The 21311-nt window shown below is 38.4% G+C and overlaps 1 protein-coding gene across 1 annotated transcript; it reads right to left on the reverse strand.

Moving 5' to 3' along the window:
• Positions 1-18432: 18432 nt before the first annotated feature.
• Positions 18433-20238, reverse strand: LOC149175216 (uncharacterized protein PHLOEM PROTEIN 2-LIKE A4-like). Its single transcript, XM_089419546.1, has 2 exons — positions 20140-20238; positions 18433-18819 (listed from the first exon to the last, which is right to left on the reverse strand). Exons 1-2 carry the CDS (start codon positions 20157-20159, stop codon positions 18438-18440), a joined length of 402 nt encoding a protein of 133 aa, XP_089275672.1. The 5' UTR covers positions 20160-20238; the 3' UTR covers positions 18433-18437.
• Positions 20239-21311: the final 1073 nt, after the last annotated feature.

Below are 21311 nucleotides of genomic sequence, written 5' to 3' on the forward strand. Positions count from 1 at the left end.
AAAGAAAGTGCTAGAAGAGAACAAGAAGAACTGGCACAAAAAGCTGGTCAGACAGACTTTCGAGCAAGAGATCCATTGGGAAGAGCCCTTATGAGCTAGTATATGGCATGGAGGCTAGATTTCCTTCATCCTTGGGCATCCCTATTATCAGACTGTTATAGGAAATTCAGGCTGAAACAAATGATATTCAAAGAAGAATTAATCAGACCATTCATCTTCAGCAAACCAGAGAACAAGTTTATGACAGAGCTCAAATTCTGCAAGAAAAGCTCAAAAAGATGTTTGACAAGAGAGTTAAGGCTGAGGATTTCTACATTGGTGACAAAGTTCTAAGGTGGGACTCACGAAGAGAAGACAAGGGCAAACGTGCAAAGTTTGATTTTTTATGGAAAGGGCCATTTGTTATTTCTGTTGTTCAAGGAAATAACACATATTTTCTCAAATCTGTAGAGGACAGCACTGCTGAGGAAGGCCCTGTGAATGGTCGTATGCTGAAACATTACCATGATCCCTTTTAAGGGATACAGTGCAGCTTTGTATATATCTTTTGTACAGTAATATTTGTATATATCAGCGTTTTGTTTTTTTTTTTCTGAATGTTAGAGGAGCAACAGTAAATCTTGTCAAGACACAGCCAATACAAGTGTTCCAGTTTAAAAAGGCTCTATCTCTGTATTAATTTCAACAAAACAGCAAGAGTGGCACAGTCACATCACAACAATTCATGGTAAAGGGAAGATGTTTGCAGTCTTCAGTCAAAAATATCAAAACAGAGGAGTGTTTTAGCTTCATATCAGCACCCTTGGTCAAAGCAAAAGTAAAGCAAACACATCAGTTTTGATCCATGTGTTGAGAATGTTTCAAAGGTACAATGCTCAAGCAACATTCTACATAATATCAAGCACGCAGAAGAAAGCAGGCAGTGCTATGCATTTCACAATATTTCAGTTGAGGAGGAGGTTGTTCATATTACAAAGTTTCAATTATCTAACAGCCAGCACCAAGAAGTTTCTTCAATTTACAACAACAACAGAAGATCAGGCATTCTGACCTGCTGTTCTTGGCTTTTCACAAGGAAAAGCCATCCCCAAGTGGAGCCATTGTTAGCCTCCTGTTGCGACAGGTGTTCATTTTTCATGATTGACATTTTACATGCCAAATATGTCATACTTTGCATGCTGCAATGTTCCATATTTCCAGAAGAGACCAAAGAAGAAGCCATGAAGTGTGCTAGTCCAAATGTCACTGCTATATTCCAATTTTGATGAGTTGTTCCATTTTTGAAGAGTTCTTTAGGTTAAGGGAGGGCCAAACAGCTTAACCTTGGTCTCCCTAGCTTTCAATTTCCTGTTTTAGAATATAGAGAATGATATATGTCCAAACAGCTTAATCTTGGCAGATTTGTAGATAGGTAGAGAATCAAAGGAGCCCAACTGCTTAATCTGGGCCCTTGGCAGAAATAAGTGTAGACTTAGATAGGAGAACAGAAAGAAATAAAAAATTGAAAAGTTGGGTCTGCAAGTATAAGTGCACCCAATCCAAAAGAAGAAAAAATGTTAGAAAAGTAGGCTGGGTAGGTAGTTTTTGAGGTTGCAGAATGATGATTCATGATCAATTTTGTGTTTTAAAAGTGATATATCTTTTCAGATCACAATCATGATGCGGTTTTTCATCTGGAGGAGCTCAAGCTGGACATAACTAACTCCCCCTTCTTCTTATTCCCCAAATCACTCACTAACTTCCATGAAGAGGTCAAGATCTGCTTGAGCCTCTTAGTTTCATCATGTTCCATAACATTGGCCGTGGTGAAGATCTGCCTCACTCAAGGATTTCCATTCTTCTTTTACAAAGTTCTATTCCCCCAAAATAGCCTAAGGTTCCTTACCTTGGCGCTTTCTCATCATTTTCATATTAACTAATGATCCTATTATGTAAATCCCTACCTGTTTTCCCCTTCTCCTACTAAATCTATTTTAATAAACTCCCATATGTACATATCCCACCCTATAGCATTATAGCTATGTATTTTTCAGTCCTGGGACGTAGTAGTCCACCTGGGGCTATTGTGAACCCATCTGTGTCATGAAACTGGGATTGGTCTAAACCTCTGGTTAGACCAAGAACCTTTACTCGCCTCTCTATCCTCAAAACCCTGTAACTTTACCCCTCCGCAATCATTTGCACAAAGATAATGTTTAAAAGTTTTGATAAACATTAAGTTTTGTTTTCCCCCCGCTTGTACAAACCCATTAAACCCATACAACCCAAAGTTTAAACCCCCGTGGCGATGTATAAATATTTAACATTCGGGCGGGTCTCGTCCATTAACATCCTGTCAAATCGTTGTTCCATCCACTGTCGGATCGGGCCCTCCCCATCTAACGGCTCTCGGCGATTTCGGAGGTGCCCCGCTGCTCGGCCGTTAGCTTCCGATGGCGAGGCGGTTTTTCTATTGCATCGAAAGGGCTCTAACGGATACCGCTCGCGTACAGAAAACGGTCCGATGAAACCGTTTTCCGCCTTAAGTACGCGCGCCCCATGTCACCTATCCTGTTCTACGTGTCTGCCTCGTCACCGTGCCACGTCATCTGCACAACATCGGCCTCCTGCATGCTGATGTCATCCTGCTGATGTCATCATGCTGACATAATCCGCCGTACTGGGTCCCACCCGCTGATGTCATGCTGACGTCATCATCAATTTTGAGGCGAAAGGCAAAAATCATGCTTAGGAAGCCCGGATTCAAATTCTGAGGCAGTTTTTCATGCACGATTAACGCTAATCACGCATGGCTACGGGAAAAGGGCCGAAATGGAAAACCCCTCATTGCGCAGCCCCCAGCAAGCCCAAAAGGTGCCGAATGACCTGTTTTTCTCCGCGGGGCATGCAGAAAGGATAAAAAGACAGTTCTAAAGGAAACAGAAGGCCGAACAGCGGCCATTAAATTTTGATTTGACCCACAGCAAAGGAGAGAACCGGCCCGATGCATTTGTCAAAGAGTATCAGAGGAAAGATGAAGCGACAAAGAGTATCAATTAAATTTTTTAATGGAAATCTTCAGTTCCCAAAGCAGGTCAACATTGAATGGCCTCCAGCAAAGTCAAATCAGATGGTGTAAGCCCATCCCAGCTCTCAAATCATAGTTAAAGCACTTAAAGTCACCGAACTACAATGGAGCAGAAGTCCATGCACAGTTATTGCAGAAGCACTGCACCAAGCCATCGAGGACAATGCATTAATTCAGTTTTGATACGGCTGCCCTCAGTGCAGCCCATAGATATTTTCTTACATTTATTCCTGATAGGTTTAGGTTAAAGTAATCTTTCACTTTCAGACCTGTTTAGGTCACAGCTGTAATAAACAATTTTGGAGAATTTTTCCTATATATACCACCCTCTGCATTGTTTCAAGGGTTGGTCGATTGATAATTTTCACTAGAGACTCGCACTGTATGTCTGATACTTTCTTTAATCAAAGACTGCTGAAAGTTTAGAGTATGGACTGTTTGATGTGTTGTTAATGGTCTCTGGAGACTGAATGATGGAATTCTTGTGCTGCAACATGAATCAATAGGTGCTTCTTACCTCTGTTTTCATCATTTCACCATCTAAATAGCAGAAAGAAAGATTAGCTTAGAACTTGTTTAACTGCATTCTAGGCTCAATTTTTGTTGTTTCTTTATGTTTTTCATCTGAACTGAACTCGACATGAATATGAATTCCCTGTGGCTCATATTTACCCTAATTCACATATGTTTGACAATTATCTAGGGATTCTTTACTGCCCCTAGATAGAGCTCATTCACCCTTCTCTGTTAAGCTGATTGAGAGATTCTTAATTGCCTCTCCTTCCTTAGCATTCTTTCCATCCTATTAACCTGAAACATTGCTCCATGTGGAGCTACCTTGCTCCTTATTCCTCTTGTGACCAAGAAAACGCACCAGCAGTCTTACTCCTTGACTCCATGCCCAATGGTTTGAAACTTTCACACTATACCTGCCTCTTTACCTGAAAACATCAATATTCCCACCAAAACACAAACGAAACCCCAGAACTCAATAGCTAGCCTAAAATCATCATCAACAGAGCTAAATCAAAAAGAGAGAGCCCTCTCTGATTGCAGGTGGGATAGAACCTGCAGGCCAAAGTTGGTTTGTGGTTACCTCAGCCGTATCCCTTTACTCCAACCTGAGGGACAACCTGACCGATAACACTATCTTGGAACATCCCGAATGAGGCGGAGGACGTATCTCTTAAAGGAATTTATCAACAGTTGATCGGACAACAATCAATTGGAACCCTTATTTTCCCTCAAATTTTCTGGAAAGATGGTTGTCCTTCGAAGATGATTCTCTTTTCTTGGCTTGCATTTCACAACCGAAACCTTACCTAGGAGAATTTAACGAAGCGGGGATGGAATGGTCCAAACATATGTTCTTTATGCAGAGCGGACAAGGATTCAAACATGCATATATTTCTAAAATGCAAGCAATCATATCATATTTGGCAGGAATTAGATAGAGTTTATGGTTTTAAACTGGATGTGCAGGACTCGATCCAGAATTGGATTATAAAATGCAGTAAGTGACATATTCTATGGCATAGAATTTGTATTCTATCCATGTGGTATATTTGGAAATGGTGCAACCATTGCGTCTTTAACAGCTCAAAATTTTCATATGCAAAAACCTTGGATTCTATCTCGGTATGTTTGGAATCTCTCCCTCAGAAGAAAATCAAACACCAGAACAATGTTCCAGATAGGTCATTATCTGTACAGCATTCTCAGCCGACTGCATAATTCGATGGGGCCGCACAAAAGGGACAATGTGGCTGTGGTTTCCACATCAAGATAAATGATTCTACACAATTTTCATCTTTCTGGCATGGAGGTCATGGCTCCAATAATTTGGTTGAAGCCTTAGCTCTCTCAAGACTACTAAAATTTTGTATTTTCCTAGACATACAGTAGGTTGCCATCTAAGGAGATTCGAAGATATGGGTTGATTCGATAAATAGGAGAAATATCATTTTGGCGCAGCACCTGTCCGGTTGGAGCGACAGGATCAACTACTACTGGAGCTGCATGGTGGATAGCTCTATACAACACATCAGCAGAGACAAAAATTCTACAGCCGATGCACTTTCTAAAAAGGGTCTCACCTCCTCTCCTGGATTTGGGCATCTTGAGATTGTTTCGGATGGAACCACATTTCAGATCCAAGATTTTCTTTTTCCAGATTTTTGGTTATCTCTATTTTGGATATTTTGACTCACCAGATGATGATTTTCTCACTATAATCATGATTTCTCTGTACTTATCACAGAGACTTGATAGCTGATAGTTTTTGACTACTTAGATAAGATGTCACTTTTTTGAAGTATACATAGGAGTCTGATAGACTAAGTGGCATACAGATCTGAATTAGAACTATTGGACGTATTCAACTATTTTTGGACTTTTATATTCCTCATATAATATATTAAAGCTTTTTCTCTCTAAAAATATATATATATTTTGAATTAAGACATGTCGTTTTCGTTTTCCATGGGAGGATGCACACATAGAAATATATCTATATATTTTATGAATTACATTTTAGACCATCATATCATTATTTGTTTTCTATATAATACTACCTAACCACCCACGAGTATTTGAACCGGTGACCTATCGCAAAGAGTGACTTAACAGCGCACACATTCACTGTGAATCCAAAGCCCCACGAGCGACCATTATATCATTATTAAATTTGAGGAAAATTCCTTAAATTAAATTTATTGAGGTGTAATTTTTTTTCTAATACATTTAAATCTAAAATTAAAATAGATTTATATTGACTGGGTTTGATTGACGTTGAATGAGTGTATTGTTAAGACACTTCGATTGACGTTGAATGAGTGTATTGTTAAGACACTTCTTGTTATAGGTCACTCGTTCAAATCCCCGGTGAGTACTTACCTAAAAAAAAAAATCTATATTAATTTTAATATTTTTATACATAAATTTAATTATTATCATTTTCTTTAATATTTTTATACATAAATTTAATTATTAACATAGACCTCTTAACACCATCCGTAGCTCCCTTCGATTTGTTAAAGATCCTATCGACCCTAAAGACATGAAAGGTGTCCATGTCATTCCCTGTTCCTGTGGGGCCCCATACATTGGTCGTTCTATTAATCAGAGGATTAGTGAGCACTCAGCAGACTTGAAGCATGGAAGGGCCAAGTCCTCAGCCCTTGCAGAGCATGCCGAGAAAACTAAACATCAGGTCTGTATCGAAGAGGCTCAAGTTATTGCGAGAGTTGCGCAGTTTCACCATCGTAAATTTAGGGAAGCCCTTGAGATCGAGAAAAGACCTACCATTCTCAATAGGGATGACAGCTTGAAGATTAGTAGTTGTTGGAAGCTAGCCCTTTTGTCTTAGCCTCTTCTTCATTTTTCCTTGCCTTTCCCCTCTGTTTGTTTAGTGCTCCACTGTTTTCATATGGTAATAATAGTTTAGTAATAATAATATCATTCTTTTAATAACATTAGACTAGTATTATTAGTGTTAAGTATAATATTACTATTATTTAATCATAGTGAAATTTTACTAGAGAATTAAAGTAATAATGATATCAGTTGAGTCTCTTTAAATATAACGAGTATCATAAAATGACAATTAAAATAGTAACAATAGTAATATTATTCCTTTAATTAAATTACCCAAACTATTAGTAAATTTATCCTAGCTAATATTATTAATTTTAAGTTAATATAATAATATTAATTTGAAGTTAATATAATAATATTTTTATTAATAATATTAAGTTAATATAAATTTGAAGTTAATATAATAACATTACCATTGGTAATATTAATTTGAAGACTAAAAATAAATAAATAAATAAATAAAGTAAATAAATAATATTACCCTAGTCTATTATTAGATTAATAATATTTATTTGAGAAGTTAATAATTGGAGTAATATTACAAAATTAAACTATGGTCTCTTTAAAAGGGATTTACCATAAGATTAGAAAATATAATATTATTTGAATAATTTATTTAACAAACCTTGATTCTTTCCACCTAGGCCCTGGTCTAATCTAGTTATTAGGAGTCTTTTTAACCATTGTCAGGTCAAATATAGCTGTTGAAGGACCTGCATTCCCTATTTAACTCATGGCTCATATTTGTTCTTCAACTTGTCCTGACGATGAACCACACTAGTTGGTTCGAAACGGGTCGACAAATGATTCTCTATGTGATTTTGCCGAAATTATTCTCATATTTATAAAAAATATTTCGGCGTAAATCACATGCAGAGAAAATCTGTCGACGCGTTTCCAACCAACTAGTGTGATTCATCGTCATGACAAGTTGAAGAAACAGATCCAGCCTAGCATGTTAAATAGTCTGAGCAGAGCCTCTAACGTCTATCAAATATGGATCACAAAAGCCTAAACTCTTCAATAAAATATTTATAAATTTTAATATACATAAATAAATTTATATAATTTTAATATAAAAAGCTTTGATAAAAATCTCGAATAAATCCATACATATGAATTATAATATTCTAATATTGTACTTAAATTAATTTAAATATAAAATTACAGAGTCATTATTATTTATATATATATATAAATTATATATATACACCAAGAACCCTGATTCATGTAAAGATTAAACATTAATAAATATTCTTTTATTCTTTTAAAATGACGTACACAACACCTCAAACACAAATTACGTCAGCCCCTCCTCCTACCTCCGTGGAAGTGCTAACGGAACCTTGGGTGCGGGTCAACGGCCACCGCGAGCCGAATTATAATTCCATAATTTTCAAAATATACTGTTTTCCCACCGGCAATTCTGCGGCAACTTTATCTCTCTGTGCCTCCAGATAACAAGCAACACAACATCTTGAACTTATCCCCCGCTTCTTCTCCTAAAACACTCAGCCTAACAATCTGTGGCGGCTGTCGAATTCTCTGCGCATAAAAGGATGAGCTCATATCACGAGGGTTTGTTTTTGAGAAACTGTATACTAGCATTTGCACCAAATGTTGCAAAGGAAACGCCGTAAGGCATAAATTGAGGAACAATCAGGACATGGAATGGGCAAATCTAAATGAAATGTAGAGATGTAGTAGAAATGAAATTGATTTAGGGTGCCTTACACTGTTTTTTATTAATTATTGAATTAATATTGCATATAAATTGTTGTTCATGACTATGAAGCTACCAAGTTTCTCAATGGGAAAGCTATAGCCAAAGGAGAGGAGAGGTAGGAAGAACACTATAGATTGTACATGTGAGTTAATTTGAATTTACTTTATCACTATATCACTGAGAAAATAACTTGTAATCAGATATGCCAATCAAGAACAAAGAACTGGATGAAGGTTGAACACTTTCTCTGAGTGTGGACAACCGAAGAAGAACCTCGTGAGTAAGCCCCAACTGAATCATGGAATTCGAAAAGGATGAATAAAAAATAGCTGCCAGTTTTCCTCTTCTACCAAATGCCCCATTCTTATTATAGATGTCTCCGCAACTCCAATTTCTGACAGGACTTTGCGATTCCTTGAACTTACAACGAGTCTCGAGTTGGAGTGGTGGGTTAGTAGCAAGAAACCAAATTTCTTCCATCAACTGGGAACCATCTCTCCAAACTTCATCCAGAAATAAAGCAAACCTCTGAGTTTGCAATATCTGTATCAACCACATCTTTGCATATTCATCACCATCATTTCTATCTAATTCTATCTTTGTAAGTGTGGCTATTTGCATACACAGTTCATTTCTAAGATTGTAGAAGATGGATTATTGGAAACAATGAGCCAAAGCAATAAGTCATCTCTGAAGAGATTTCTCACCTTTGGACTGTGGAAGACGAGAAGACAAGGGTTTCTAGTATTTTTGGTTTCTTCATAAAGGGTGTCGTTGGGTTTCAATTTGCAAGATTATTTTCCCTGGAAAAATGCTCGTAGCATGGATCTGTAGTTGTTCTCCATATTACTCAATCATCACGATGATTTTCCTCTGAAATACTCTTTGGTGAATTTGAATTTTCAGTGTTAGATTTTGCTGGTGATAAATCTAACAACACTGATGGTTATGGATGTTTGATTTGTCATTTCTGAAATCTAATCATCTTTGCCAAAATCTGAGGAACGAGTTTTTTTCAAGTTCCTTCCACCATGAATCCTTCATCAGAGAATGAATTATATAGAGGCATAATAATTGAAATCGATTCCTGATTCCGTGATCTGAAATTGTTTGAAGCAGATTGTCCATTGAAACACCCATCTCCATCTTTTTCTATTGAATATCTCCAGCTCTTGTTTCTCAATAAGTCTGAGCATTATATTGACCTCAGAGCTCACTGTTTTAATATCACAAGTGGCTACTCATAGTCTACATTTCCCCTCAAAAAATAGAAAGGAAGCAATGTACAACTTTGTGTTGTCATGCCTCAGTAGCAAACTCAGAAGCACCATTACTTGAGAAGACCGAGCTTTTCTTTGGGTATCTGTGATATTTATGTTCATATTAGGAGGCTCTACCTGTTTCTTCTCTTCAATTTGTGATCCTAGGTCTGAAGCTTCACCAGTATCACTAATAGCTAAAGACCTTGACACAGGACAGAAACCTTGTGTGACAAATCCTTGACGATTTGTTGATGCTGTAAGAGTAACACTGGTTGCATGACATTGACTTATGTGTGACTGTAACAATGATAGCAATGAGCATCCTATTGATTGGTTGTATATTGCATATTCATCACCCTCATTTCTACCTAATTCTATCTTTGTAAGCGTGGCTATTTGCATACACAGTTCATTTCTAAGATTGTGAAAGATGGATTATTGGAAACAGTGAGCCAAAGCAATAAGTCATCTTTGAAGAGATTTCTCACCTTTGGATTGTTGAAAACTGATATGTTTGCTGAGGATTCTTGTGGAAGAGTATTGAAATTACTTACGGTTATACAAATATTTTGGTAGATTTGACGAGAAGACAAGGGTTTCTGGTGTTTTTGGTTTCTTCATAGAGGGTGTCGTTGGGTTTCAATTTGCAAGGTTATTTTCCTTGGAAAAATGCTGGTAGCACGGACTGTTGAACATATATATATCGACCTCTCGCAGAGGGACGCTCCATCAAGAATATGTGAGCATTACAAGCATCCTCAGTGTGGACTAATAAAATGGAACCCATGATATCATGAAGCTCCCTTAACCATTCAAAATGTTCAGCATTGCCTGAGAGATGTGAACATTAATATAAGAACAGGAAAAATGGGCATTTTTTTGTTAATGGCAGATCTGAAAATTATGCTCTTACCCATTGGATACTGAGAATCAAAATGTTCAACATTGATACAGAGATGCGACTTTAATATAAGATTAGATGAAATGAACATTTATATATTGATTTCAGATTTCATGTATCTTATTGATATGTAACAAAACTATGCTTATACCCATGAGATACAGAGAATCCATAATCAACCTAAACTCAATGAAATAAAACAATCCATAAGAGAAACACCAAGCCATGAAAATTTACAAAAATAAGATCAAATATCTAATGAACGCATACCATACGTGTGACAAGATAAAAATGTAAATTACATTTTTCTAAATATCAAGAGATTTGCATTTCAAATTAATTTCAAAATAATGGTTGAGAAGCTCATTTTACAGTCGAGTCAAAATAATGATTGTGTTGGGTAAGAGATTGTGTTAAGAAGCTCATTTTATAGTGGAATATGAAAATTATTTGGGATTTCATCACTTTTTAAAACCGGTCTACATTTACCTAATTCTAAATCTATTATGAGCATACAATTTTACAACTCATAAATTTGATCCTCTACAACCTAACCCTAATAAATCCAGATTGATTAGATTTATCTAATTCTAAATCTATTATGAGCATGCAACTTTACAACTCATAAATTTGATCTTCTGGACCCTAACCCTAATAAATCTAGATTGATTATATTTGAAGTTAAGATAAACTTACAGATCTTTTAATACAAATCTTTGAAGTGAGTAGTAACAGCGAACTTACCCAGAAAATAGGCTTTTCACGTCTCATGATATCGATTGGGGTCCAGCAAGATTCATCGAGGCAGTCCCTGAATTCGCCATCATCATTAAGTGGCGAGGCTGCAGTTATGGATGATGTGTAAATTACACGCCTCACAGACTTTGCCTGACTGCAAGTCCTCAAAATATCAAGAGTACCATTCACCTCAGCTTCGATAACATTCATCTGTGTTTGAAGAAAAAGTACATTAAAAGGGAAAATTTATATCCAAAAAAGGGGTCAAAATCCAGTAATAAATTCGTTGTTTCCGGAAGTTGTGCATTCGGGTGGTTGTTAAAAAATACCTGTGCTTCAATGGCGAAATCCATTATAGTTGCCAAATGACAAATGTACTCACAACCCTCAACGACAGCATGGAAGCTTTCCTCTTGGCGGAGGTCGGATTTGAAGAGTCTGAGCCTCTCTTTTTCTCCTGGCAGGCACAGAATACGGCGAGTTTTACTATTGTTGCCTGCAGCATGTGAAAGACGGTTGACGGTTCGTATGGACCGTCGCGCCTGGCATTGCTCAATTCAAATCAATGGTTATTGATTACCCAATCATCTAACAACCAAATCGAATGGCACATATTTTGACACGACAACAGTTTGGAGAGTTCATTTCAGAGGGAAACGCCTTACGGCGTAAATATGTAAAGAAATAAATATGCTAGGCAATAAATATGTAAAGTAAAATAGAAAATAGAGCCGCGTGACGAGACACATCAAAAGGATGGATGGGAGGCTAAATTTTTATAAACAATTCATACTCCAATTTTTATTCTGTGTAAATATAGACACAGTGTGAAACAATTATCCACAATTATTTTCTCTAAATATCCTAATGGCAAAGGAAAAAAATATCACCTAGAAATTCCAAACTTATTATAGATTGATTAGTGGAACATTTGAAATAAGAAACTACACCTTGTTATCAATATATCAAAATATGATTTCAAATCTCATGCCTCTCCTATCAGTTTTCATCACATGCATAGAATCAAAGGATCCATGAATTGTGTAAGAACAAATCTAAATGCCATAGTTTAACTAGCTGAGGAATTGTCTGGATTGTTATGGAAATTTAGGTTATATTTAGAAAATATGTGGTAAAGATTTTTGTAAATCCAAGTTATAGTTGTTAAATTTCAAAATTTTAAGTGTCCTAGACATTTTTGATGGTGCTGAATCTATTTCTACTGATGGTGCTGAATCTATTTCTACTATCAAAAATAAAATTCAAACACTGCATCTACAAGATTTTTTGAAATTATTTTGCCCAGATTCCTACCACTTTTGGCCATCCAAACAATTCCTCCGCATCCAATTCAAATGGACAAAGGCAAAGCAAGGCTATTTAAACAAAAGGATCAACAATTCTCGGAACAATGTAATAAAATCAGTTTTTCTTCAAAGAATGTAATAAAGTCAGTTTTTCTTCAAAGCAATTTACATGTTTTTTCTTTGATTGCAGATTATCAGGAGGACAATCTTATTTTCTCTATATTATAAACTTTGTGACTGGTTTTTATATGTTCAACAAAACTGATAAATTATATATCTTTCATACACATAACTATGAACCTTTATAAGAGTTCTTATACCATATTATTATTTTGACATATCTCAGCTGGTACGACGGCCATATATACAACATAAACATGTTTTTAAGGTGGTAGGGTACTAATAACTGGGCAAAAATTATTGCATCTCGGGTTTTTTATACTTGTTTCAGTGGATCAACATCAAAGATATTCAGGTATTTGGGGATTTAAAAAGTTGCATTGATGGGATAAAAAGGCTCAATTGCTTTCGGCCTCCAGTGATGTCATACGGGATGAAACTGTGTTAGTTAAAGGTTGTTGCGAGATTCTCACAAATCTTATATTCGCAGGATAAAGAGTGAATATTTTATGACCATAGAAACCCAACCTATGTAAGTAGGTGATATAAGTTTGAGAATATAGATACTTTGGAGATGAGTTGTTAGTCTAGTATGATGCTAGAGCCACATAAAAGATTTGATCATGGACAGATTTGTGATCCAGTGAATTAGTTTCCCTAATAAATCAAATGTCTTTTCTTCAATTCACTTACAACTTCATTCGTTGTTTGTATTTCATTCGGTTGTTGTTTTTCAATTCACTTATAACTTCATTCGTTGCATGTTTTTCATTGTGTTGGATTTTTATTCCCAGCATGGCCAACTCCGCCAGTTTCCACACTGTGCTCATATTGACCTATTTTACCACGTATTCATCCCAAAAGATTTCAATATTTACTAACAAAATCATTTATCTCCCCGAGAGATAAAATTCAAAATCCAAAACACCATTACATTTCTAGTTCTCCAATATCTTCATACCCACAAATATGAATATATTTACATGAACAAAGCTTACATACGAGAGGATATGACTATTTTTCCTCAGCTCAGAGACATTTGTATCCACCAGTTCTCTCCCAGATATTATAGATACTCTAATTCATGGCTTGCATTCAATGGAATGTCGAGTCTTATTTTTGAGTCGGTCACTTCTATAAAACATTTGGTCCTGTTCAATAACAAGATTGTTAGTTAAAACGAGTGGACATATAGTGATTTAGAAATTGTTTTTTCCTATCAAACACAAGGTTGGACATAATAGAGCATCACAGGGAAGTTTACCATGGACATATAATGGTAAATCAATATTTATAATTCTCCTTCACCGCAATATGCCACAAACGACACACGAATTTATGGTGGAATTTCGAACGCAAAGAAACTTATATTATACCTTGTTTTTCCCACGTGTCACTGTTTTGTTTTCACACATTTTTCCAAAACTGCCCAAAGAGAGATCAAACCATTTAATTTTTACGACAAAATTTTTTTTGACATTTTATTTTTAATGACAATTTTTTGTTTTTTATATATGAAAACATGAGACCTTAATCAATCAAGCAATTATATATACCTCTCAAGCAATAATATATGCCTCTGTTGAGGGTTCCTGCTCTCCTTGTTTCGATGTTTTTGACAGTACTTAGATGGCATAGAGACATGCATGGCGTAGACGCTCAAATCCTCCTCTGCCAATTTGCGTTACGAAGCCACCGGTTATTTTCTCGATCTCAACTAAATTTTATGCATTGGGATGATGCTAAGTCATGCGCAATTTTCAGCTCAATCAAATGAATTTTAGCTACGGGAATATTGTAAGATGTCGTTACAAAAGTTTCAAAATCACTTACAAAGTATTTTTGACTGAGACATAGACCAAAGGAAAGCACGGTTCAGCCCCTCACTACTTCGAGAAGCAACCCCAACACTCAGAGACGGTTCCTTCGTTCCTTACGAGGCAATGGAAACATACATCCAGATAACTAAAGAAGCCTGTGTTGACCAATCTCTTTGTACAGCATGGAGACGGTATTGCTCTCACATCCTTATCCAACAGTTGCGAAACAAGATCAACCATAGGTCAGGGAAGTTTACCATGGACATATAATGGTAAATAAATATTTATAATTCTCCTTCACCGCAATATGCCACAAACGACACACGAATTTATGGTGGAATTTCGAACGCAAAGAAACTTATATTATACCTTGTTTTTCCCACGTGTCATTGTTTTGTTTTCACACATTTCTCCAAAACTGCCCAAAGAGAGATCAAACCATTTAATTTTTATGACAACAAAATTTTTGACATTTTATTTTTAATGACAATTTTTTGTTTTTTATATATGAAAACATGAGACCTTAATCAATCAAGCAATTATATATACCTCTCAAGCAATAATTTATGCCTCTGTTGAGGGTTCCTGCTCTCCTTGTTTCGATGTTTTTGACAGTACTTAGATGGCATAGAGACATGCATGGCGTAGACGCTCAAATCCTCCTCTGCCAATTTGCGTTGCGAAGCCACCGGTTATTTTCTCGATCTCAACTAAATTTTCTGCATTGGGATGATGCTAAGTCATGCACAATTTTCAGCTCAATCAAATGAATTTTAGCTACGGGAATATTGTAAGATGTCGTTACAAAAGTTTCAAAATCACTTACAAAGTATTGTTGACTGAGACACAGACCAAAGGAAAGCACGGTTCAGCCCCTCACTACTTCGAGAAGCAACCCCAACACTCAGAGACGGTTCCTTCGTTCCTTACGAGGCAATTGAAACATACATCCAGATAACTAAAGAAGCCTGTGTTGACCAATCTCTTTGTATAGCATGGAGACGGTATTGCTCTCACATCCTTATCCAACAGTTGCGAAACAAGATCAACCATAGGTAATGATTCAATGAATGCAGTTGAAGACATATCAATATTGAGTGATAATCCATTTGGGTTGGCCTTAAACTTTGGTAAAACCCACGCCAGCTTTCCAATCCCTCTCCAAGGGACTGCTTTGCCCCCAGGTTGCCAGAATAAAATGATCTGCTAACAGGAATGTACCTTTTAGTTGGTGGCTCACATAGAACAATATCAAGAACTTGCAGGGCTTCATGCAGAGCATCATCCTCCCTCCCAGATAGGAATTGACCTAAAATTTATAAGTATCTTGAACTGACGCTCCCTTATTGGACCACGTCCATCGTCCCCCTCAACAAGCAAGATGTTGAATTATTTTGAGGTAAAGGGCAATGGCCCAGCTGTGTACAAACGTCTTCCACCATCATAAATAGGAAACCTTTTACCCAAATGGGTATCTCTGTATCAGTCCCCCTCCACACCACCACGATGTCTCGCCTCCCCAGGCGCCTCACCTTCTCGTCTGTGCTCACCGCAAGGTATCTTGTTGAAAGACGGTTGACGGTTTTTATGGAGCGTCGTGCTGGCACATATTTTGACACGAGAGCAGTTTGGAGAGTTTATTTCAGAGGGAAACGCCTTACAGCGTAAAAATATTTGACCGTTTTGCATTTTAAAAGATGTCCATTTTGCCGAACATAATTAATTTTCAACCGTACATCCTCAGAACAATGACAGGATAGGAACAGCTGAAATGTTCGTACCAAACATCGAGACGTGTGGTTCAGGTTAAGGGCAAACATTTTTCCTTGCACAGGAGAAATTGTGATACAGGCTACATCCCACAGGGTCCTTTCATTTGCTATTGCAATGCATAAAATTTGCGAAATTGCATAACTGCATAATAAATGGAAGATGTCACGAAAAGTGTGTTCCACTTGCGAGCAAATCTGCCCAATCTGCCCAGGTTTTTCATTACTATTGCAAGCCATCTTTCTCTCTTTCGGTTTCTGCCTGATGGGTATGGGAGCAGACTCTTGCATACGCTTAGCAAAGATTAAGCACGCAACCTTGCTTCGGAAAGACTTTGAATTCTTTCTTTTATTCAAAATATTCCCGACAGGGTTTTCGGTAGAATGAGAGGTCTCGGGTTCGAACTCTGTGAGACGAATCCGATTATTACTCAATTTACTCTTCCTATCCCTACCATCAGCAAGCGAAACACTAACCGTGGTTCTGTGGACCTCCGGCTCTGAATCAGATTCTTCTTCCTTCGTCTTAACAGAAAAGACATTTTCGATGTAGCTAAGAAGGCTGTGCTCATTTATGTTGTCCATGGAAACAACCTGAGTAAACTGAAAGGCCAGGTGCTTATCCACATCCGAGGAGTCATCGATATCCTCATCGAAGCTTTTTTCTGCATCAAGCAGCACCATCTGGCCTACGAAGGAGTAGCCTGACCCCGAATGGTAGGACAACGCCAAAGCTAACAACCGATGGACGAAGCCACGAATCAAGCCGGGTACCCACGACACCGCCTGCGTCGCCACTGTTGCTATTCCTAGACGCTGCTTACGGATTCTGGGGAGCACTTGCCATACCAGAAGCGCTAGCCGCGTTATGTTGAACACATCTTCCAGTGGGCCGACCTCCAAGCCGGCCCACAGGGTGTACAGAAAATGCGCAAACGGCATAAGCCTGGGGACGATATCGCTCTTGGAAACTATATGCACAAAGTGTCTTCTGTAACGCGAATTTATATGTTTTGCCAATTTTGAATCCGCGAAGAGAGGGCATCCGAACGAATAACATTGAACTTGTTCGTGGCAAAACTTAGGGCTCGATTCCAACAATCTGAGGGTGAGCAACGAGGCAACGGCTCTTCCTAAAGAATGGCCCGTCAATACAATTTTGTTCCCTTGTATTAATTGGCGCCTAAGATACTTCAATGGGATGCTCTCGGCTCTGTCAAGAAACCCCACATGAGCAGCTCCCGCTCCCAGGCTCAAGGACCTCTGCATTATGTTGAGATCCGTTAGCGCATCTATAAACCCCGTGGTGCCTCTGCAGGTGATGATCATGTGATCTTTGGCCAGGCTTTTAACGACCAGAAGAACCTGCTTTCGGCCGATCTCGAAGCCTTCTTTTTCGCAGCTTGTCTTCTTCCAGAAATTCATAGATCGCCGTTTCCGGCAAGCCGAATGTGGTATTCAGTGTTTCAAGTTCCTGCCGACGATTGTCGTTGTATGCAACGGCTGAAAGAATCAGCGCATCGGCAAGCCAGACGGGATGACGGTCTTGCTTGATTATTTGGCTGAGCGTGGCCATAGATTTTGTGGTTCTACGAATACTAATGTCTCTCCCTCCACACCACCACGATGTCTCGCCTCCCCAGGCACCTCCTTCTCGTCTGTGCTCACCGCAACGTATCTTGTTGAAAGACGGTTGACGGTTCGTATGGAGCATGGCGCTTGGCATTGCGCAATTCAAATCAACGGTTAAGGATTACTCGATCGTCTAACAACCAAATCGAATGGCACATATTTTGACACGACAGCAGTTTGGAGAGTTTATTTTAGAGGGAAACGCCTTATGGCGTAACAACTAGGCAGATAATAATCCTACATGAATCACAACACTTAGCTCCATGGAAAAATATGCATTGGAAAAGACCAACGCTAACAATATGTAACTCTCAATTCAGTCAAAATCTTTTCCAACATAGTTACCAACTACAAAATAAGTGCTTGCCTTTTTATCAAAAAACCAAAAATGCCATCTAGAAAAGGAAATAAAATCTCGTGAAAATGAGGCTTTTTTCATTTCGTAAATCAGGGCCGGTTTTGTGAAAATGAGGCTTTTTTCATTTCGTAAATCAAGGCCGGTTTTGTTTTATTTAATGGTAAAACTCAACAAAGTCAACAGAGTAGCCTACGAAACAGAGTCATCATGTGCAACTTCCAAAACCAAATAAAATATGTGTAGGGAGGGACACAACCAGCAGCGTCGACGAAACAGACGCACTATTCACAATAAATGCAACTAAGTCTACAACATGAAACAGATGCAATATACACAATAGATGCAATTATGTGTAGATGGGCTCAATCTTCACGCCGACCAGAAGAAGCCCCACGTTTAGGAATCCTCCGTAACACTTCTTTCATATAAAATTTGATGTGAGAGTCATCACCATCGTCTGTTTCGGGTCTGGTTGTAAATTCTCCTGCAACCACTTCCATCCATCCACCATTTATACCCTGGTTTTCGCCTCTTCTTTCATTCAAACGCTTCTCTAATTCCATTTGTTCTCCCTTTGGCGTTGTAACAGAAAACCTAATTGGCACTTCCCACCCAGAGGGATTTTCTGTGAATTTAAGGGCAAACACCACTCTGTAGTTGGTATTCGGAGACAAAAGCCTGCAGTCGATTTGACCACGGATCTCCAACCACCAAACCACTGATAATTCCGCCAGCACCTCGAATCTGAACACAAACCATAACGTCAATGTATACTCTGTGAGGGTTTCCTCTGTTTAAAAACAAGGAGAGTTAACCAGGATCATGCGCTAGCTTGAACCCCATACAAAGAGCACACAACTTATAAAAAGAACAGACACTAAAAACAATCGAAAAAACTAGAGAATCATTGCTTCTTTTATGAAATAGAGAGCAAGGCCATTTATCTACGGCAGACTGGGAATACTCGGCATTAAGGTTGGGCGGTTGGTAGTTCACCCAACAACAGCAACAAGTCAGAAGTCAAATATACACAGCTTTTAGATCACTGTAAACATAACCACATGGTGAATGTACACAAACACACCTTATAACTTATAAGTGCAATTTAGGGAAGTATGAAAAGACGTGAAAATAAAAAATGGGTCTGGGCTACAAGGTCTGGATAGATACCCTGTGTTTTGTGGATGAGTGTTTGCAAAGAACCAGACCCTGAGAAGGGAGTAACACCAATGCCTAAACACTTAGGAGTTGAAACTAAAGACGAACTCACAAAAATGTATCGAAATGCATGAACATGAGGCCTGAGGAGGTTGAAAGATCCAATTAGGAAGTATGATTAAATCTCTGAAAAAGAGGGTCAAGTAACCACAAAGAACATGATTGAATTCTAAAGCGGCAAAAAAATGAGATGCAGAGGCACAGAGACGGCAAACACTAATAACTGTCATATTAATGTTCCAAAGAGCTTGAAAGAAAATTGGTGTTGATTAAGAACCACAACAAAGACTTCAAACGAATACAAACACCAGAGTCCTGTAAAGACTAAAAACTGCTAACCGAAAGTATGACCAAAACTCTAAATGAATAAAGTAGGACCAAATTCTAAAAAGAATCAAGTGACCTATAAAAGTCTACATAAAATCTTCAACCTGCCACAGAAGGCTAAGCAAAGACAAAATGTGTGCAACTTCCCTGCAAGTGCAATCAACAGGAAGACCCAAAGCGAAGAGGGTATTCAATACATCAAGAGGAAGGTACTCATTAGGCGTTCATTTGGCTTTCTCAGAGTCTCTTACCGCCTGGGCATCTGACCTTTGATAGATCATAGCCCAAACCTAAGCTCCCCAGGGAAATATCCAGTGATCTCCGCATGAATCGTGATTCAGATAAACCCCAACCACAACATTGATCCAAAGGCATATCCAGTAATGTCAGCATGATTCAGATAAACCCCAACCACAACATTGGTCCAAAGGCGAAAGACATAACTGTGCAAAAATTGACTCCCACCCAGCTTCCACTTACATTAGAAGGATCGCTTTGAACACACGCAATCCTCCATACCTGTAGAGCAATGTAGGCATTCCTGAGCCTCGTTTTCAGAAAATACAATATGGGGTCGACCAAAAAATTAACCCCAAAGAACTCCAAATCATCGTCATGCTCTAAAGCCAATAGCTGCCTGCATATGATTTTTGAACCAGATAACTCCATGAGAAGCCATCACAGAATACCGTGACCTCAAAACCAACAAGAGGAGACCCTTAAACAAACAAATTGAAAAATAAAAAGAAGATTGATAATCAAACCTGGAGTCACATGTAACCCAATTTCGCTGGGGATCCTTCCAGCCAGGCCATCTATTGTTGTTCCAGCAGAACAAAAACATATGAATATGAATTATTAATGAGTTGATGAAAGGCGTTTTCCCAAATATGACAACCAAAACCCTGAGAATAAGTGATATATAAATACCTTTGTGCCCCCATCTATGAGAATTGGATCGACGAGGCGAGCGCAAAGTTTTACCATTGAAGCTGGGACAGGGGGGTCAGCCTTAAGAAGGGATTTGTTCCACAGATCGCCCGAATAGGCCACAGAATTGAAGAGCTTGGAGACAACTGACAATCTGCCAATGTCGCACGGCATAGTCAAGGAGAAAATGACCAGTATACAACTCTCTGGCAGGTCCAACATACCTGTCTCGCGTTCAGGTTCAGGATCAGGCACTAATCCAGCAATTGGGTTCCCGATGGCTGCCATGGCTACCTGCTCTAAAAAACATACAAAGACCAAGTAAGTAGTTTTGGACTCGGCGATGATAGGGTAAATTTTACGGTTCAGTGTTTCAAGTTCCTGCCGAGGATTGTCGCTGTATGCAACGGCTGAAAGAATCAGCGCATCGGCAAGCCAGACGGGATGACGGTCTTGCTTGATTATTTGGCTGTGCGTGGCCATCGATTTTGTGGTTCTGCGAATACTAATGTCTCTCCCTCCACACCACCACGATGTCTGGCCTCCCCAGGCGCCTCCTTCTCGTCTGTGCTCACCGCAACCTATCTTGTTGAAAGACGGTTGACGGTTCGTATGGAGCCTGCCGCCTGGCATTGCGCAATTGAAATCAACGGTTAAGGATTACTCGATCGTCTAACAACCAAATCTAATGGCACATATTTTGACACGACAGCAGTTTGGAGAATTTATTTTAGAGGAAAACGCCTTACGGCGTAATTATA

Source organism: Pinus tabuliformis, chromosome 4_1 (genome assembly GCF_031772625.1).
Source record: "Pinus tabuliformis cultivar Carrire ecotype Pingquan chromosome 4_1, CPIR1, whole genome shotgun sequence".
Classification (NCBI taxonomy): Eukaryota; Viridiplantae; Streptophyta; class Pinopsida; order Pinales; family Pinaceae; genus Pinus; species Pinus tabuliformis.

Excerpts from the sequence above, each read along its gene's own strand:
- LOC149175216 (XM_089419546.1), bottom strand. The coding sequence starts at position 20,159 with ATGCCTACATTGCTCTACAG. Across the intron at positions 18,820-20,139 it reads ATGCCTACATTGCTCTACAG|ATTCGAGGTGCTGGCGGAAT; the intron begins GTATGGAGGATT and ends GTTTGTGTTCAG.